Source organism: Mesitornis unicolor, unplaced genomic scaffold (assembly GCF_000695765.1).
Source record: "Mesitornis unicolor isolate BGI_N332 unplaced genomic scaffold, ASM69576v1 scaffold48390, whole genome shotgun sequence".
Lineage (NCBI taxonomy): Eukaryota > Metazoa > Chordata > Aves > Mesitornithiformes > Mesitornithidae > Mesitornis > Mesitornis unicolor.
Window position 1 is genome coordinate 182 of NW_010158570.1, and position 14,460 is coordinate 14,641.

The 14,460-nt window shown below is 36.2% G+C and overlaps 1 protein-coding gene across 1 annotated transcript; it reads left to right on the forward strand.

The window, feature by feature from the left end:
* Positions 1-3,703: 3,703 nt before the first annotated feature.
* LOC104540105 (putative PGM5-like protein 2) lies at positions 3,704-13,235 on the forward strand (the record flags this gene model as incomplete). Its single annotated transcript, XM_010183835.1, is given in 5 exon segments — positions 3,704-3,908; positions 6,413-6,559; positions 8,987-9,112; positions 11,986-12,176; positions 13,081-13,235. Coding segments are annotated over 5 exon segments (824 nt in total), but the record flags the coding sequence as incomplete, so codon positions are not given.
* Positions 13,236-14,460: the final 1,225 nt, after the last annotated feature.

Here is a 14,460-nt window from a genome sequence, read left to right on the forward strand (position 1 = left end):
AGGCTTGATGAGGCTCTGAGCAACCTGATGCAGTGCCATTGTCCCTGCTCACTGTAGGGGGGTTGGACCAGATGAGCTTTAAAGGTCCCTTCTAACCCAGCACATTCTATGATTCTGTATTAATATTGGTCATCCAGAAAAATGGGAAAACTGGTTTATGTAACATCTACTGGACAGGAAAATAAAAAGATATGGTGAAGAGATAGTGCCAGGTGATTTGTGCATTCTGAATAACCTAAGTATTCTGCTTACTTTGAAAAACCAGTTTTGGTGTGCATGAAGGCAAAAATCTAAACCTCACTAGTTTAGATTTAGAAGTAGAGAGAACATGTGCTCATTATAAGCTTGTATGCAAGCATAGGTGCCTTTATGTGTACCTCAAGATGGATTCGGTGGTGTTTTCAAGTATTTTGCAGAATGTAATTCCTGTCATCTTTCTTGTGCTTACCCATATACAATACTGTTTTAAGAGCTGGCAATCATTTCTGACATCTGTATTTGGAAGATTGAGTCATTGCCCTAGCTTTCTACATGCTTCATAGTTTAAAAAGAGGAGAGACAATATTTAGAACAAATATTTTCAGTGTTTATCTTCATCATGTTTCTTTCCATAATAAAGGTATGTGGGTAGACTGTTGTACAGACTGGAAGAAAGTTTGTTAAAGTCTATTTCCCAGTGTTCTATGTTTTTTCTAATGCTTCAGTACAATTGGCAATAATGATTAAATGACAGCATTAATACAACAGTCTTGCAAGACATGGCATGTTGTCCAAAGCTGCTTCATGGACTGAAAAGGAGCCATAAAAGGACACACTCAAATTCAGAACAATTTGAAAAAAAACACCTGTTTCTCTTTCAGGTTATTTACATAGCTCTGGTTTAAATAAAACAGTAACTTATATGGCTAATGGAAAGTTTTCTTGCTTGAGCTTGATTCTAAAAGTGTGTCGAGGCATGTGCTAGGCTCCTCGGTGCCTCTTCTGGTGATGGACTTTTTACCCTATGCATTTTCTGATGTAGAAGTGTGTCTTTGTCAGTTGTCAACCCACAACTGGAAATGCTTCTGCTTTAAAAAAAAAAGTCTTCCATATTCTGAAATGCAGTGATTGCATTTATGTGATAACAAGTAGGGTTGTATAGGATATATTTTTGAAGTAGTTTAGCATTCAAAACAGTTGAATAAATAAAATGTAAATGTAGCATTTGGAGATTTAAAAGAGTTTTAAAAGATGAGAAGAATATTACATGAATGTGAAGAAGTCTGATCTGTAAGATAGGTACCAAATTTGTTCTGTAATCAGTGAAATAATACTTAATTAGCTACTTGACCTTCAGAGAGAAGCAAGAGTGGGAAAGCAGGGTCAGAAAGTGATACAGTCTTGCAAGTAAATGCTGTCACAGCACACAAGCATAACATTTAATCTGCTCTTCAAGGAAAACTGTATTCATCGGTGTGCTTTGTTCCACAAACAATTAAAGGTATTTCTGTTATAGTCAGCATCAGGTTCTGTAATCAGGAAGACGGTATTGCTCTTAATCATTCTATCATAAATTAGTGAAACTGTATTTTTAGGCTTAAATAGGAGGTAAAATTGTTCCCACTGAAGTGAGTAGAACTGAGGTTCAGCTGTGTGGTGTTTGTGTTCACTGTCTGCACACTCCACCCTCACCAACTGATCATGGCAGTAGAAGCTCTACTTTAAAATAGTCTGTTGAAACAGAAAATGTGGATTCTGCTGATTTGCATTTTTTCTCCTGGAAAGGATACTTGTTTTCCCTAGAAAATATTTTCATTATAGTGGAAAGATGAGAAGCCAATTTTTTTTCCTTAACTTTTTGGTTTTTAATTTCCATCAGAAATTAAATTTCTCCCAACATAGGAGAAAAAAGAAAATGAAATAAAACATTTTCCCAATAGTAGCAAGAGTAAGTAAAATAAACTTTGAAGATATCCTGTGGCCTGCACTTATAGTTTTGATTGCTTTCCTGTTCTCTAGCAACAATCCATAAGCTTCAAAATTATCTGCAGAAGCTGTGAAAAGAGAACCAGGTAGATAGGTAATCGTCCTATCATCAGATCTTGAGGTAGAAATCTCAGTTACTAGAATATGTTGTTCGGCACATTTTTTTGAATTTGAAAGCAGATCTTGTGATTATCAGTGAAAGAGAAATGACTAACCATAGTTTGTGCTTTGTGAGGATCAGCAAAAGAGTAGCTTCCGCTTGCTTTAGAAGTTGATCATTTCAGTGTAGAAATCTTTATTTTTTATTATAATAGTTCACAAAAAACAGGCTAAATAAATAATTTTATTAATCCTTTGCTTTTCTGAAATTATTTGGAACCTCACTTCTAAACAATTGTTAAAGGCCTCACACAAGAGCTGAACACAGTACAAGGTCATCTGTATATGAAGGAACAGCTCTTTATAGAAGGAAGGCAGGTAGTGACCCCTCCTATGCTGTTGCTTTGGCACAGTCAGTAGAGCTGTCAAATCCCTCTCAAACTAGAGGGAAATCTGAGGGGCAACTCCCAGTCTGCTTTTAGATGGGGAAAAGTTCAGTATTCTGCCTCTCCCTCCCTCCCTCACTTCCTCCCTCTCTTCCTCTCCTTCCCAAACTACTACTCAATAGTGGTGGGGGGGTTCTTTGTTTGCTTGTATGCTTTTAATAACTGAGGAGATATATATAAATATAGAATACCAAATAACTGAGGAGATATATATATAGAATACCAAATAACTGAGGAGATATATATAGAAAACCAAACCAACAACTTTGGCAATATTCTTTTAAGCTCCATATACAGCTGTCTCAGTTCTCCTCTGTAACACCAGCCTCTCCTCCTTCTGTCCCTTTTTTGCATTTGCTGTTTCCCAGGAACTGGAAGTCTTTCATGTTTCGTTGTAAATACATTTCTGGTTGGTTCCTAGATTATTTGTGTTGAAATAAGTATATATTGAATATATATGTTGAAACTGTAGTATCTGTGTAGGGGATGAAGGCAAGTTTCTGAAATTGGAACCTTGCAGTGAAACTGCACATAATACTGAACATGTTGACTCAGTATTTAATAACACCATCTAAAAGCTTTTCTTGAAGAACAGCGGGAACTTCATCTGCTCAGCTGTCCCCTGAGAAACACACCATATTCATCTGGAATAGCGAAGAAGTCACTGATGGCTGAAAGAGGAGTAATACTTTCTATAGGGCAGGACATCCAAGGGTGTCTTGGTAACAGAGATGTGACTCACGGAGCCTATAGATCCTAGTGTGTAGTCATATTTGTGATTGCACTAAAAGGCCAATTCATGAAAGGCAATTAGCTTGCTGCTCTCTTTTATGCTAGTTAAAGCCCTAGCCCTGCAAAATGTATCCACACAGTGAGCCCTAAACTGTATTGGTATTTGAGGGGATTAGCTGGTTTGTGGGATTACATGTAAAGGTTTGATGGCAGTTTCATAGACATAGTGCTATGCTTGGGGGCTTTGCAAATCACTGCCATGGCTGTGCTCTTGCTTTACTGCCAGTACACAGGTTGAATGTGCCAGGATATGATATTTTTTGTCAGCACTCCAGATTAATATGCAGCCAACTCATGTATGTATATTTCTTTGCAAAAGAATAGGTTCCATATTAGGAGTTTAAAATTTATATCCTGTACATGTACATCTATATGAGTGTGAGTTTATTAATTTTCAAAAGTTTAGTACCATTCAGAGTGCTTTGACTTCCTTTTCCTCCTAGATCGGCAGATTGGTCATTGGACAGAATGGTATCTTATCCACACCTGCTGTTTCATGTATCATCCGAAAGATCAAAGCAGCTGGTGGAATTATTCTAACAGCCAGCCACAGTTCTGGGGGACCTGGAGGAGAGTTTGGAGTCAAGTTTGAGGTTGCCAATGGAGGTGGGTTTCTTTTTTAATAACACAACACTGCATCTCGGTGTGATGAAAAAATGCTGACAAGGATAACTAGCTGACTTTAACTATATGTTTTTCCTTTATTCTGTTAAAACTGTGATGAACCTGTGCATACCTCTTTTTTTTTGGTAATAGCAGTGTGTTTGTTTACATCGGTATAAGCATTAGATGTTCACTGAAGTCCTTATGATAGCTGTAAGATTTCCATGAACAAGAGGTTTGCGATCCTGTTTTATGTAGTCTGCCAGATCATTGTAACAGTTCTGATCCTTTTATAAAGATGCCTGTGAGGGAGCTCTGTTTTGCTCATATTTCTGTGTTGCTTGTCTTGACATTTACTTTAAACCTTGTAATTTCAGAAGTATAACTCATAATGAGTATAATTCATTGTCTTGTATGGAAGAAAGCACTTCCCATGTTTGCCCAGGAAATAACTGTTCTTGTTCAGGGAAAGGGTTGTACCATTTTAACTATCGCAATTCCATTGTTGAATAATGGAAATAGTGTATATAGCTGATATCTTGCAAGCTAACACATGTAGGTGTGTTATACATTATTTACATTTTGTATTATAGATCTGTGTACACCCATAAAACATCATGGTGACAATTGCTGGTGCCTTGTATACCTCACACTTACAGAGTGCTTTCCATCTGAAAAAAAAAAAGAAAAAAGAAAGTGCTTTTAAAATAATGTTTCTTTCCCCATGTTGAAGATGGGAGAACTTGAGAAGGGGATTCTCCTCCCTTATTAATATGTTTAATTGAAAACTGTGCATTGTTAAACCAGTGTGATTTTATAAACAGAATAGGCTTGAATCCCAGAGAGATTAAAGGGACTGTGTAAGTTCAGACAGTGAGAAAGACAGTGTCACAGCACAAACATACCAGAGCCAAACCATTAGACGCATTAGCACTCTATAAACTTTAAAACACCATGTACACCTAAAATCTGTTTGATAAATGGGTAACAGTTGGTGGAGCATTCTTTTTGGTGTACTTTGCTTTTTAAAAGAAAATTCAAGCAGGCTATTAAGCTTTAAATATGAAACACTCCTCATGTACAGGTCACAAGGTGCAATTACTTGTGATAATTAGCAGGGACATAGTGAAAAGTAGTTGGTTTAAGTTGCAGCTGAGTAAATGCGAGTTATGTATTAGGCAAGGCTTTTGAAATAAGAGAATGGTTAGGCACCAGCACAAGCTCCTAGGAAAGGGTACTGTTGCTCTGCATTCTTGCTCAGTCTATTGCGCAGAGCTAGGTTGGGCAGAAGCATTTTTTTTCCTGTAGAACAGAATGGTGAGTGACACTGTGGGATCTCCTTAGCAGGAAATATCAGTAGACAGTACATCCATCTATCAAGGATGATTTGGAGCTAATGAAACCTGTCCTCACCCATTGAATGGGTTTGGATTAGATGAGTATGAAGTAATTTTCTAAGTCAAATGAAGAGTTAAGTGACTGTTACTTATTTTACTGCCTTGGACCATCTGGTACGCTACATCTGAGATGAAACACGTTTATGTGGGAAAGCTACACTGAATGTAGCAGCATTGCTAGAGGAGTGGGAAGTTAGCACTGAAAAGACACAGGCTTTCAATTAGGACAGAGCAAGTGAAAGAGAATAAAGGAAGTAATTTTTCATAGTGGAAGTGTGGCTTTGATATAAGCAATGAAGAGTCAGATAAGCCAGGAAGGACTTGTGTTGTAACTCAGACTCAGCTCTTGCACTACGTATGACATAGCTCATCTGGTAATTTTTGCATCAAGCCTGCAACTTTTATTTATCAGTAAATCTTTAAAAATAGAGCCAGTTTTCAGGATTTGGCAATAGAAGTAATCCACAATTAAGCTGTGATTTCTGTTTCTGAATGACATAACTGTTCCAGGTCATAATTGCTTGTTAAGCAATTAAGGTATTTTGTATTCTAGCAATGATACATTTCATTAAGCCATTGAAGGAAAACAGCAGGAAAACAACACTGTCAAACTTGTAAGACTTTTTAAAATTATAATTAATGTCTAATGAAATAATTTGAAACACAAAGCTATCTCAAGTGTGAATTTGCAGAAAGCCCTATGAAACACAAGAAACAATTGCTGAAGGACAGTCCTTCTCTTAATACATAATTTGAGATTCTATGTAAAGTAAGAAAATGGCGGTCTTTGAGCAATAAACCCAAAGAAAGAGAGCTGTTTTTTGGTTCCTTTGTGCCTTCTGCCCTGGATAATGATTGATTTAAATACTCCATGTGAATCAAAATGTTGTGAGTAATGCACATTTTGAGTATTTCCATGTTACAATTAAAAAAAAAGGTTTTAAGCCTCTGTTACACTCAAATAAAAGACTTTATTTACTGCAGTTCTTTGTTTGGGTTTATTCTTTAATAACTAATATATTTAGAAAAATGTTTGCTATAGCACTCACTTTTTAAAGTAGGGAAACTTCACTGAAAAAAAATCGCCTGCCACATTCTTTTTTCTTACAGGACCTGCTCCAGATATAGTTTCAGAAAAAATCTATCAAATCAGCAAAACCTTGGAGGAATATGCCATTTGTCCCGATCTCAGAGTTGATTTGTCACGCCTAGGAAGACAAGAATTTGATCTGGAGAACAAATTCAAACCTTTCCGAGGTATCAATGTGTGCTTTTATGAATGCTACCTCCATTGATTCTAAATATTAGAATTGCTGCAAAATTATAATGCGTAATTCTTTAAACAGAACTTTAATTCTTAAAAATGCCTTACTGCAGGTTCTTAGTTTTGCATATAAGGAAGCTGTGTTACAGAGCTTTAAGTGGATCAAGCCTCATCATTTAGCCAAATACCTTTGCCAGATGTATGTGCTTAGGCTTTCTAATAGTTAAACACCAAGCACAGACATTTTTGGACTAGGAACTGTTTGCTCATGTAAATCTAATTGACAAAGGAGTTCATGAAAGTCTCAGTTTATTGATTCTTTGCTCAAGCTTTCTGAAAAGTTGTGGGATATGTAAGGCACTATATATCCAGTGACTCCAAACATAAAGGGAGTGCTTAAGCACATGTTTAATTTTAAGCACATGGATACTTCTATGCTTACATATGATTTAAAATGAGCTAACACAGCAGTTTTGTCCTGAAGGAGTCAAAAGCAAAGGAAGGGGTACAGACAGTATTTCAAATACCGGAAAACTGTGTGACCTCAAAAACTCTTCCTCATTCCTGATTCCCTGAAGTTAAAGGCAGTTTATTTTCTGCCAAAACATTATTTTTTGAGACAAAGTACATTTTGATAAATAAAGGTTTTGATTAAAAGAAAAATATATTGTTGATTGCAAAGCACATGTTCATCTTTTTAGGCAAACAAAAAGCAAATAAAATTCAGCTCTGGTTGCCACTGGAATCATGATTGCTGCGGTTTTAAATTTTGCTTTTTCAACTTTTTAATGTCTCCAAATTGTATTTTTCTAAATGAAAATGAGACACCCCTGCCACCCAACAGGTAGTATTGAAATTAGATTAAAAACAATTGCAATTTGTCTGAATGTTTTTCTAAGGAAAAATTATTTTCCAGTCATCTCTTCACAGAATACAGTAGAACTGTCAGGGTTTCCTACTGAAGCTTCAAGTGCATGAATCAGTACAGTTTACACAGGTCTGAATGCAGAATGAAAATGCAAAAAGAATGAAAATAATTTTTAAAGTATTTTAAGTTACTATCTCATGTATTTAAAAGTTGTACTTTTTTAAGTTGTGTGAACTAACTCCTGTGTATCAAGGCTACAGACATGTTGAAGGAACTGAGAGTAAACCAGTTGGGTTTGGCAGGAGCTAGAATAATTTTTAGACTTTAATCCTACATAGACTTTATCTTAAAATGTGAACAGCTCCACTGAAGTTGAGGCATTTGTTCATGTGTAATGCTTAGAGCCTACTTAAACATTTTTAAGATTAAGGCATAGGAGATACGCAGTAATGTAATTTTTGTGAATCTTTGAGACTTTCAACATATACTGTAGAATTAAATAATTTTCAAATAGGTTTTACAGTTATTTTTCCACCTCAAGTACCTTTTTTGTTTCTCCATTCAAGTGTATCTTTGGTATCTATAGGCGTTTTTCTCAGACTCATAAAATGTCTGTGTCATTTTCATGTTATCCTAAAGAAGAGCATTAGAGTGAGGTCAGTGTTTCTAAGGAAAGCCACCTGATATTCTAAGTAATAATTTAACTTGTAACTAAAATATTCAAGCATACTCATTTAACCAGATAAAAAGACATTTGTATAACATATGCTTTTTAATTTAATCAGAAAAAGTAATACATTCCAAGATAAGAGAAAAGCATGGCTTTTGACGGTTGTTTGGTAACTGCTTTCATTATGACAGGCTTACTTTCATAATTTCATTTTAGTTTAATATTTTGTGTCCAAAAGAACTAGAAAAAATGTAGTGGTCTTCTTTTAGGAATTCAGAATTCAAATTACTAAAACTTTACCAAAAAACAAATGTTGTAGCTGAGCCTAGCTTTCTTAGATCAGTGAGATATAAAATGCAAATTATAGTGGTAGACTGACAGCAAACTGCAGACAGATATTCCAGGGGCCAAAACCAAGCAGAATAGACTATGTGTCTTTCCTGATGGAATGATGTGAATAGATACTGCTGTATGATAAAGGAATAGAATGTTTGGCTTCCATTCAGCATAGGCATCCTCCATCCTCTAAGAATAAACCCGTTTAGCTTGAAAAGTTGTTGAGTGATTTGATGAATGTTAAGTTTACTGTGATATAATATACTATTATGAATGTTTTCAGTGAAACAGGAACTGTCAACTTGTATTATATCTGCAGTCATTTAACATGCAGAACTGTTGATCTTTGAAAGGCTTAAAGTTTGATGTAACCACACTGAAATCAGTGGAAGTCTTTGACTTTGCCTTTATGGGCTTCAGAGCAAATCCGTATAATGTAGAGGTTGCACACTCGTTTGAGCTGCATGGCTGGTGGAAGTGTGCTGAAAGATACATTTTACCATGGGTGAACTATGCTACTGAACTTTTTCTACTGAATTTTTCTAGTGGAAATTGTGGATTCTGTGGATATCTACCTCAATCTCCTTCGAAGTATCTTTGACTTCAGTGCAATCAGAAATTTGCTGACTGGACCCAACCAGATTAAAATAAGGATTGATGCTATGAATGGAGGTATGAACTCAAGTTGCTATCAGCAGAAAATTGTAGATACACTGTAATAGTTTCCCAATAAAGATGGTACACTGCAATAGTCTCCCAAGAAAAGTACAGTCTATAAAAGTCAAACTTTTAAAATAAGGTTAAGAGTAATAAGGAAGGATTTGAACATTATACTAGTAACAAGGGCAGCCTTAACATTGGGTTAGGTCCCTTGTTAGGCAAAGAGGTTTATAAAAGATAAAGATGTGAAGGCATATGTATCCAGAAAATGTTCTCCTCCTGCATTTGGATGCAAGCAGGATGAGGTAATGTTGCCATGAGAGAGTGATGAAGTATGTTGCAATGTTCAGTAACCAAGGAGGTTACAAGACAGTCTCTACCAAGAGTAAATTCTGAATAGTATAAAATCAGTTAAGTCTGAATAGATTGCACTCAAGAGTCCTTAAAGAGCTGCCTGAGACCTCTGTCTCACTAATGTTGGCTGATAAAAAATTTCATTGTTTTGAGGACAAGATAAAAGAAAATGTCACAAGAGACAGCAAGGGGACCAATTTTGTGCCAGTATTAAAAAGTACAAGCTATGTCATTTGAGGAGGCATAGAATTGTATGAAATCCATCTTAGGCTGCATCATGAAAAAATAAAGATTTGTATAGATAATGGGTTGAAAGATAGGAATGTAAGTAATGCCATTCATCATTATCTTACGGAAAATAAATTCCATCAAACCAACCGTGTTTCCTTCTTTAGTGGGATTTCAAAAACAGACCGATAAATGGAGCTGGATAGACTAACAAATCTTTTGTAAAGCATTTTATCTAGTACAGTATGGAAGTCACTGATCAAAAGATCATAGTGGGCATACAGTCAGTGTGAACATCCAGTTTTGCCAGGCTGTGGCAAAAGGGCAGATGGTGTCTATGAACAATGCAGAGGAAGCGATGAGAAAGGCACTGCCTCCTGTGGCCTACAGTATTGGAGACAGTTTTACTGGAATAGTGTGTAGAGCTCTGCCGTCCAGATCTGTAACTGAGTATTGAGTAATTCTACACATGATCAAAAAGATGTGTAGTCTGTCTCAGGGTTAGAAAAACTGATGCATCAGAAAAATTTTAAAGAACTGAGTTTTTTTTATTTACAAGGTAGTAAATAGTATCTTTGTGGAGAAATAGCCGTACTATAATACATAGTTCATATACAGTAAGTGTATACAAGAATATTTGTTTATACAACAGAGAAAGTTTAGGGGTTTTTTTCTGCATAAAAATTATTGCTCAGTATTCCCAAAAATAACAAAAAGAATCAATAGTGAGAAGTTGAGGCCTGACACATTCAAGTTGAAATGTAGCTCACGTGTTTATGGGTAACTGAATAAACACTAGAGGAATCTACCAAAGATAGTTAGGGTTTGTCCTTTTCTGGGTGGCATCAGATCAAAAGACTCTCTGGATGAGGTGCATTAGCCAAAAGTGAGTCACCAGCCACAATATAGTGAACATTAGAAGGGGCTATGTGTGTATGTGGACAAATTGTCTTCCAAAGTTTGTTTTCCCTCTGCAGCTCTGGAATATGCTTTTATGTCTGTAGACATTGATAGTTTAACATTGGCATAGAAAGGAGTAATTTTTCAGGATTCTACTTTTAATAAGAAATAATTGTTTACTGTATATTTTACAGAATTGACATCTATATTTTCTTGAACACAGGTATCTCACATAGTTTAACTTCGGGTTACAGTTGCTCCATTTAGGAAGATTGGGGAGTAAGGTAGGAGAAAGAGCACAAGAGAGCAAACAATTGCTTTTTTTTTTACCTCTGAGTGACCTGTTCACACCTGCCTCAGGGATGCAGAGAGCTCAGTATGTTGTTAGTGTCTGTTCAGCCACCAAATGCGCAAGTGTAGATTTCGTACACAACGAACATTGCAGTTTCTCCATAGAAGCAAAGGATTTGATTGTGAGATTGAACAATGTTCTGTACAGTTTGATAATGACTGCGTTTGAAGGTCCATATGTGTTCAGGATCCTTTTATTTCTGGGCTGAATTGATAGAAATTTTCTGTTAATACTTAGAAAATATTCCTTGTAGTTACTTAAAATGAAAATTAATTGGTTAAAAAATAGCAGATCATATACTTTTGTTTGGTGGTTAAAATTAGGATGGGAAATTCCAGGACAATATAAAAGGCCCAGTTTGTTAGTTTGAAATGTAGGTGAAATGAAATGCTGCTCCAAAATGAATGCAGAGGATGTTCTGGGATACCCTGCAGTGTTGTATATAATAATTGTGGTATATAATAGCATGAGTTGAGGTCTTAGTTGGCCATATCTTTAACAGAACAAAGCAGTTATTTTGGAATTAGTTTTGAGAAAGTTTTTATTTGTTATCTACATGGTAGTAACTAAAATGTGGTGAAATTCTTTGGTGGACAAACCTGTTGTAGTTTTAATAAGAATTAAAAGATTGAGGTAAGTTTATTTCCTATTTGTATTCCTCTAATGTTTACTTTTCTTGCTGGTATGTGTTTAATTTGTATTCCAGGACAGATAGAATGGCATATTCTTTTTATTCCAATGAGGAAAAACCCTCAGTGTAATTTCTTTACTTAATAATGGATAAATAAAACTTGCATATTTCACCATTCAATGATTACTTTTCACTTCCACTAGTGAGGAAACTGTGTTTCCATTGCTGAAATGCCGATTGATTATTTACTAGTGGGACAATCACTAGTCCTTTGTGAAGTAATAGTTTGTCTTTTGATGTTAGGACGGATGTATAGAATTGCTGAAAGTATGTTTTTTATGAAGTCTCTATAGTGCTGTGAAAAATGTGAATGTCAAGCATACGCTTTTGTGATTGCATGGCAGATTTCTGTTTTTGCAGTTATGGGACCTTACGTGAGAAGAATCCTGTGTGATGAATTGGGAGCTCCTGCAAATTCTGCCATAAACTGTATTCCTCTGGAGGATTTTGGTGGACAGCCTCCTGATCCTAATTTAACATACGCAACTGCCTTGGTGGAGGCTATGAGAGGTGGAGAGTATGGATTTGGAGCAGCTTTTGATGCTGATGGAGTAAGTGTCTTGGTCTCTCTGGAGGTTTCACCATAGTTGTTGTTTTGTCTGGAGTCAGATATGAGGCATATAAGTATAATTACTTTCCTTTTCAGTAAGCCCTCAAAGCTGAAAGCGGTATTACTTTCAGATGCAAGTGATAGCATTTGTAGCTCATAAATCAGACACATATGTTGTAATTTCTCTCTACAGATAACTGCAAATCAAGCAGGATTTGAATCCAGAACGAGTATTCTTTAAGTATTAGGCTGTTTTTCTCATGTATCAGTGTAACACTTCTATTCTCTGGGTAGGGAGTAGCATATATAGTTGAAATGGACGTGTCACAGTAAGTAGTAACCGAATTAAGTCCTTTTTGGTTAACATCCTAAATTGAGGGATTTTTAGCTAGATAAGGCACTGAATAATAATCTCTGTTTGTTTTAGTTTTTTTAAATGTCATATTATCAGCTTTATAAACAGCAAAGTATTACAGTTACAACTTTCTGTCCTAGCAGGCTGAGAGAAAGATGAAAAGATTCTGAAGAACAGAAGCTGTTTTTTGATGCCAGTAAACACAGAACAACCTCCTACTCCCCTTATAGTGTGTGTCATTGGTAAAAGGATTCTCCCGCACAAGCATTCCGTGGCAGGAACAGACCTACTGAAGTGTCATGTAGGAGGCTGAAGCTAAGGACTGATCTAGAGCTTTGATTTGCAAGGCTGGAGGGAGTGGTGGATGGTGTGACAGCGAGATTATAAACCTGCCAGAATGATGCCAATAAATTATCCTGCCTAAGGAGGGATGCCAGTAACCCAAAGCATATTCTTTTTTTCCTTGCCTGCAGTGGATCTGATAAAAGAAATTACCATGCCCTAAAACATGGAATTTAAGGTGCTTTTTTGAATTTCTTTTCTTCTCCAGGACCGCTACATGATCCTTGGCCAAAATGGTTTCTTTGTTAACGCGTCAGATTCATTGGCTATAATTGCTGCCAATCTGTCTTGCATTCCATACTTCTGTCAGATGGGTGTCCGAGGATTTGGCAGGAGCATGCCTACCAGCATGGCCCTGGACAAGTAAGATGAAACATTTACTAGTATCACCTTCGTCATTACATTAGTTATCTGTTTTGTACTACGTAGCAATTCCAAAATTGTGAAGTCTTTTGGTAAGAGCTTCTAATTTTCACAATCTTTATGTTCTTTATTGTTTTAACTAGTTTTGATGATATTTTGGTCTTACCTAGACTAATTTTACCAACCATTACTTGGTTAAAAATAGTTTAATTCAGCCTGGAAGAGAAATAAACAGGTTAAATCTTTTTGAGAGTACAAAAACTTGACTGGTAATTCCTTTTCCAAATAGCTTTACTCCTTTTTTTAGTAAATAATGGTTTACAGCCTAATCTAGCAGTGCTTCTTATGAAAGTCATGGAAGTTTAAGACAGATAAAGTATTAGTTCAGTACTAAACAAGCATTAAAAAAACCCAAACAGAAGTCCTCTCTTGTTTTAAGCCACTGATATATATAATCTGTTATGATAAAAAGTGTCCCAGAAGGGACTACAAGCAGTCAGAAATCCATTATTAGTTTCAAGGCAGGTTAACAGTATGCATAAAGCTATTTCTAACAAGTTCGGTCTGCTTTTAAAAGATTTGCTACATGTGCATCCTGTGTTTGCAGATGAATTTTGAGCAAATCTCATCCAGGCCTAGATTTTCTGTAAATACTGGCATAAGAGGTTTAAGCTAAATACTATTGCCTTATATATTCTGTGTGGAAAGAACATTCACTGTGTCAATTGTATCTCAATGTTGATCTGGTTGCATAGCTTTACTAACACAAAAATTATCTGCTGTCCCCGTTACATGTGTCTAATCAGGAAATAGTAATTTTAAAGTGAAATGTAGCTTGTATGGAAATCATAGAATCATAGAATACCAGGTTGGAAGGGACCACAAGGATCATTTAGTCCAACCTCTCAAGGTAAAAGTATAGTTCAAATGAGTTGAGTCAGCACCCTGTCAAGCTGACTCTTAAAACTGACCAATGTAGCAGAATTTACCACTTCCCCTGGGAGATTGTTCCAATGTCTGATTGATCTCGTGGCAAAAAAAATTCTTCTGGAGTTCAGTTGGAATCTCTCCAGAAGCAACTTGTGTCCATTACCCCTTGTCCTTTCCATGTGACTCCTTGTGAAAAGGGAGTCTCCATCTTCTTGGTAGCCACCCGTTATGTACTGGTACACGGTACTAAGGTCCCCCCTAAGCCTTCTCTTGCCAAGGCTGAACAGGCCCAGTT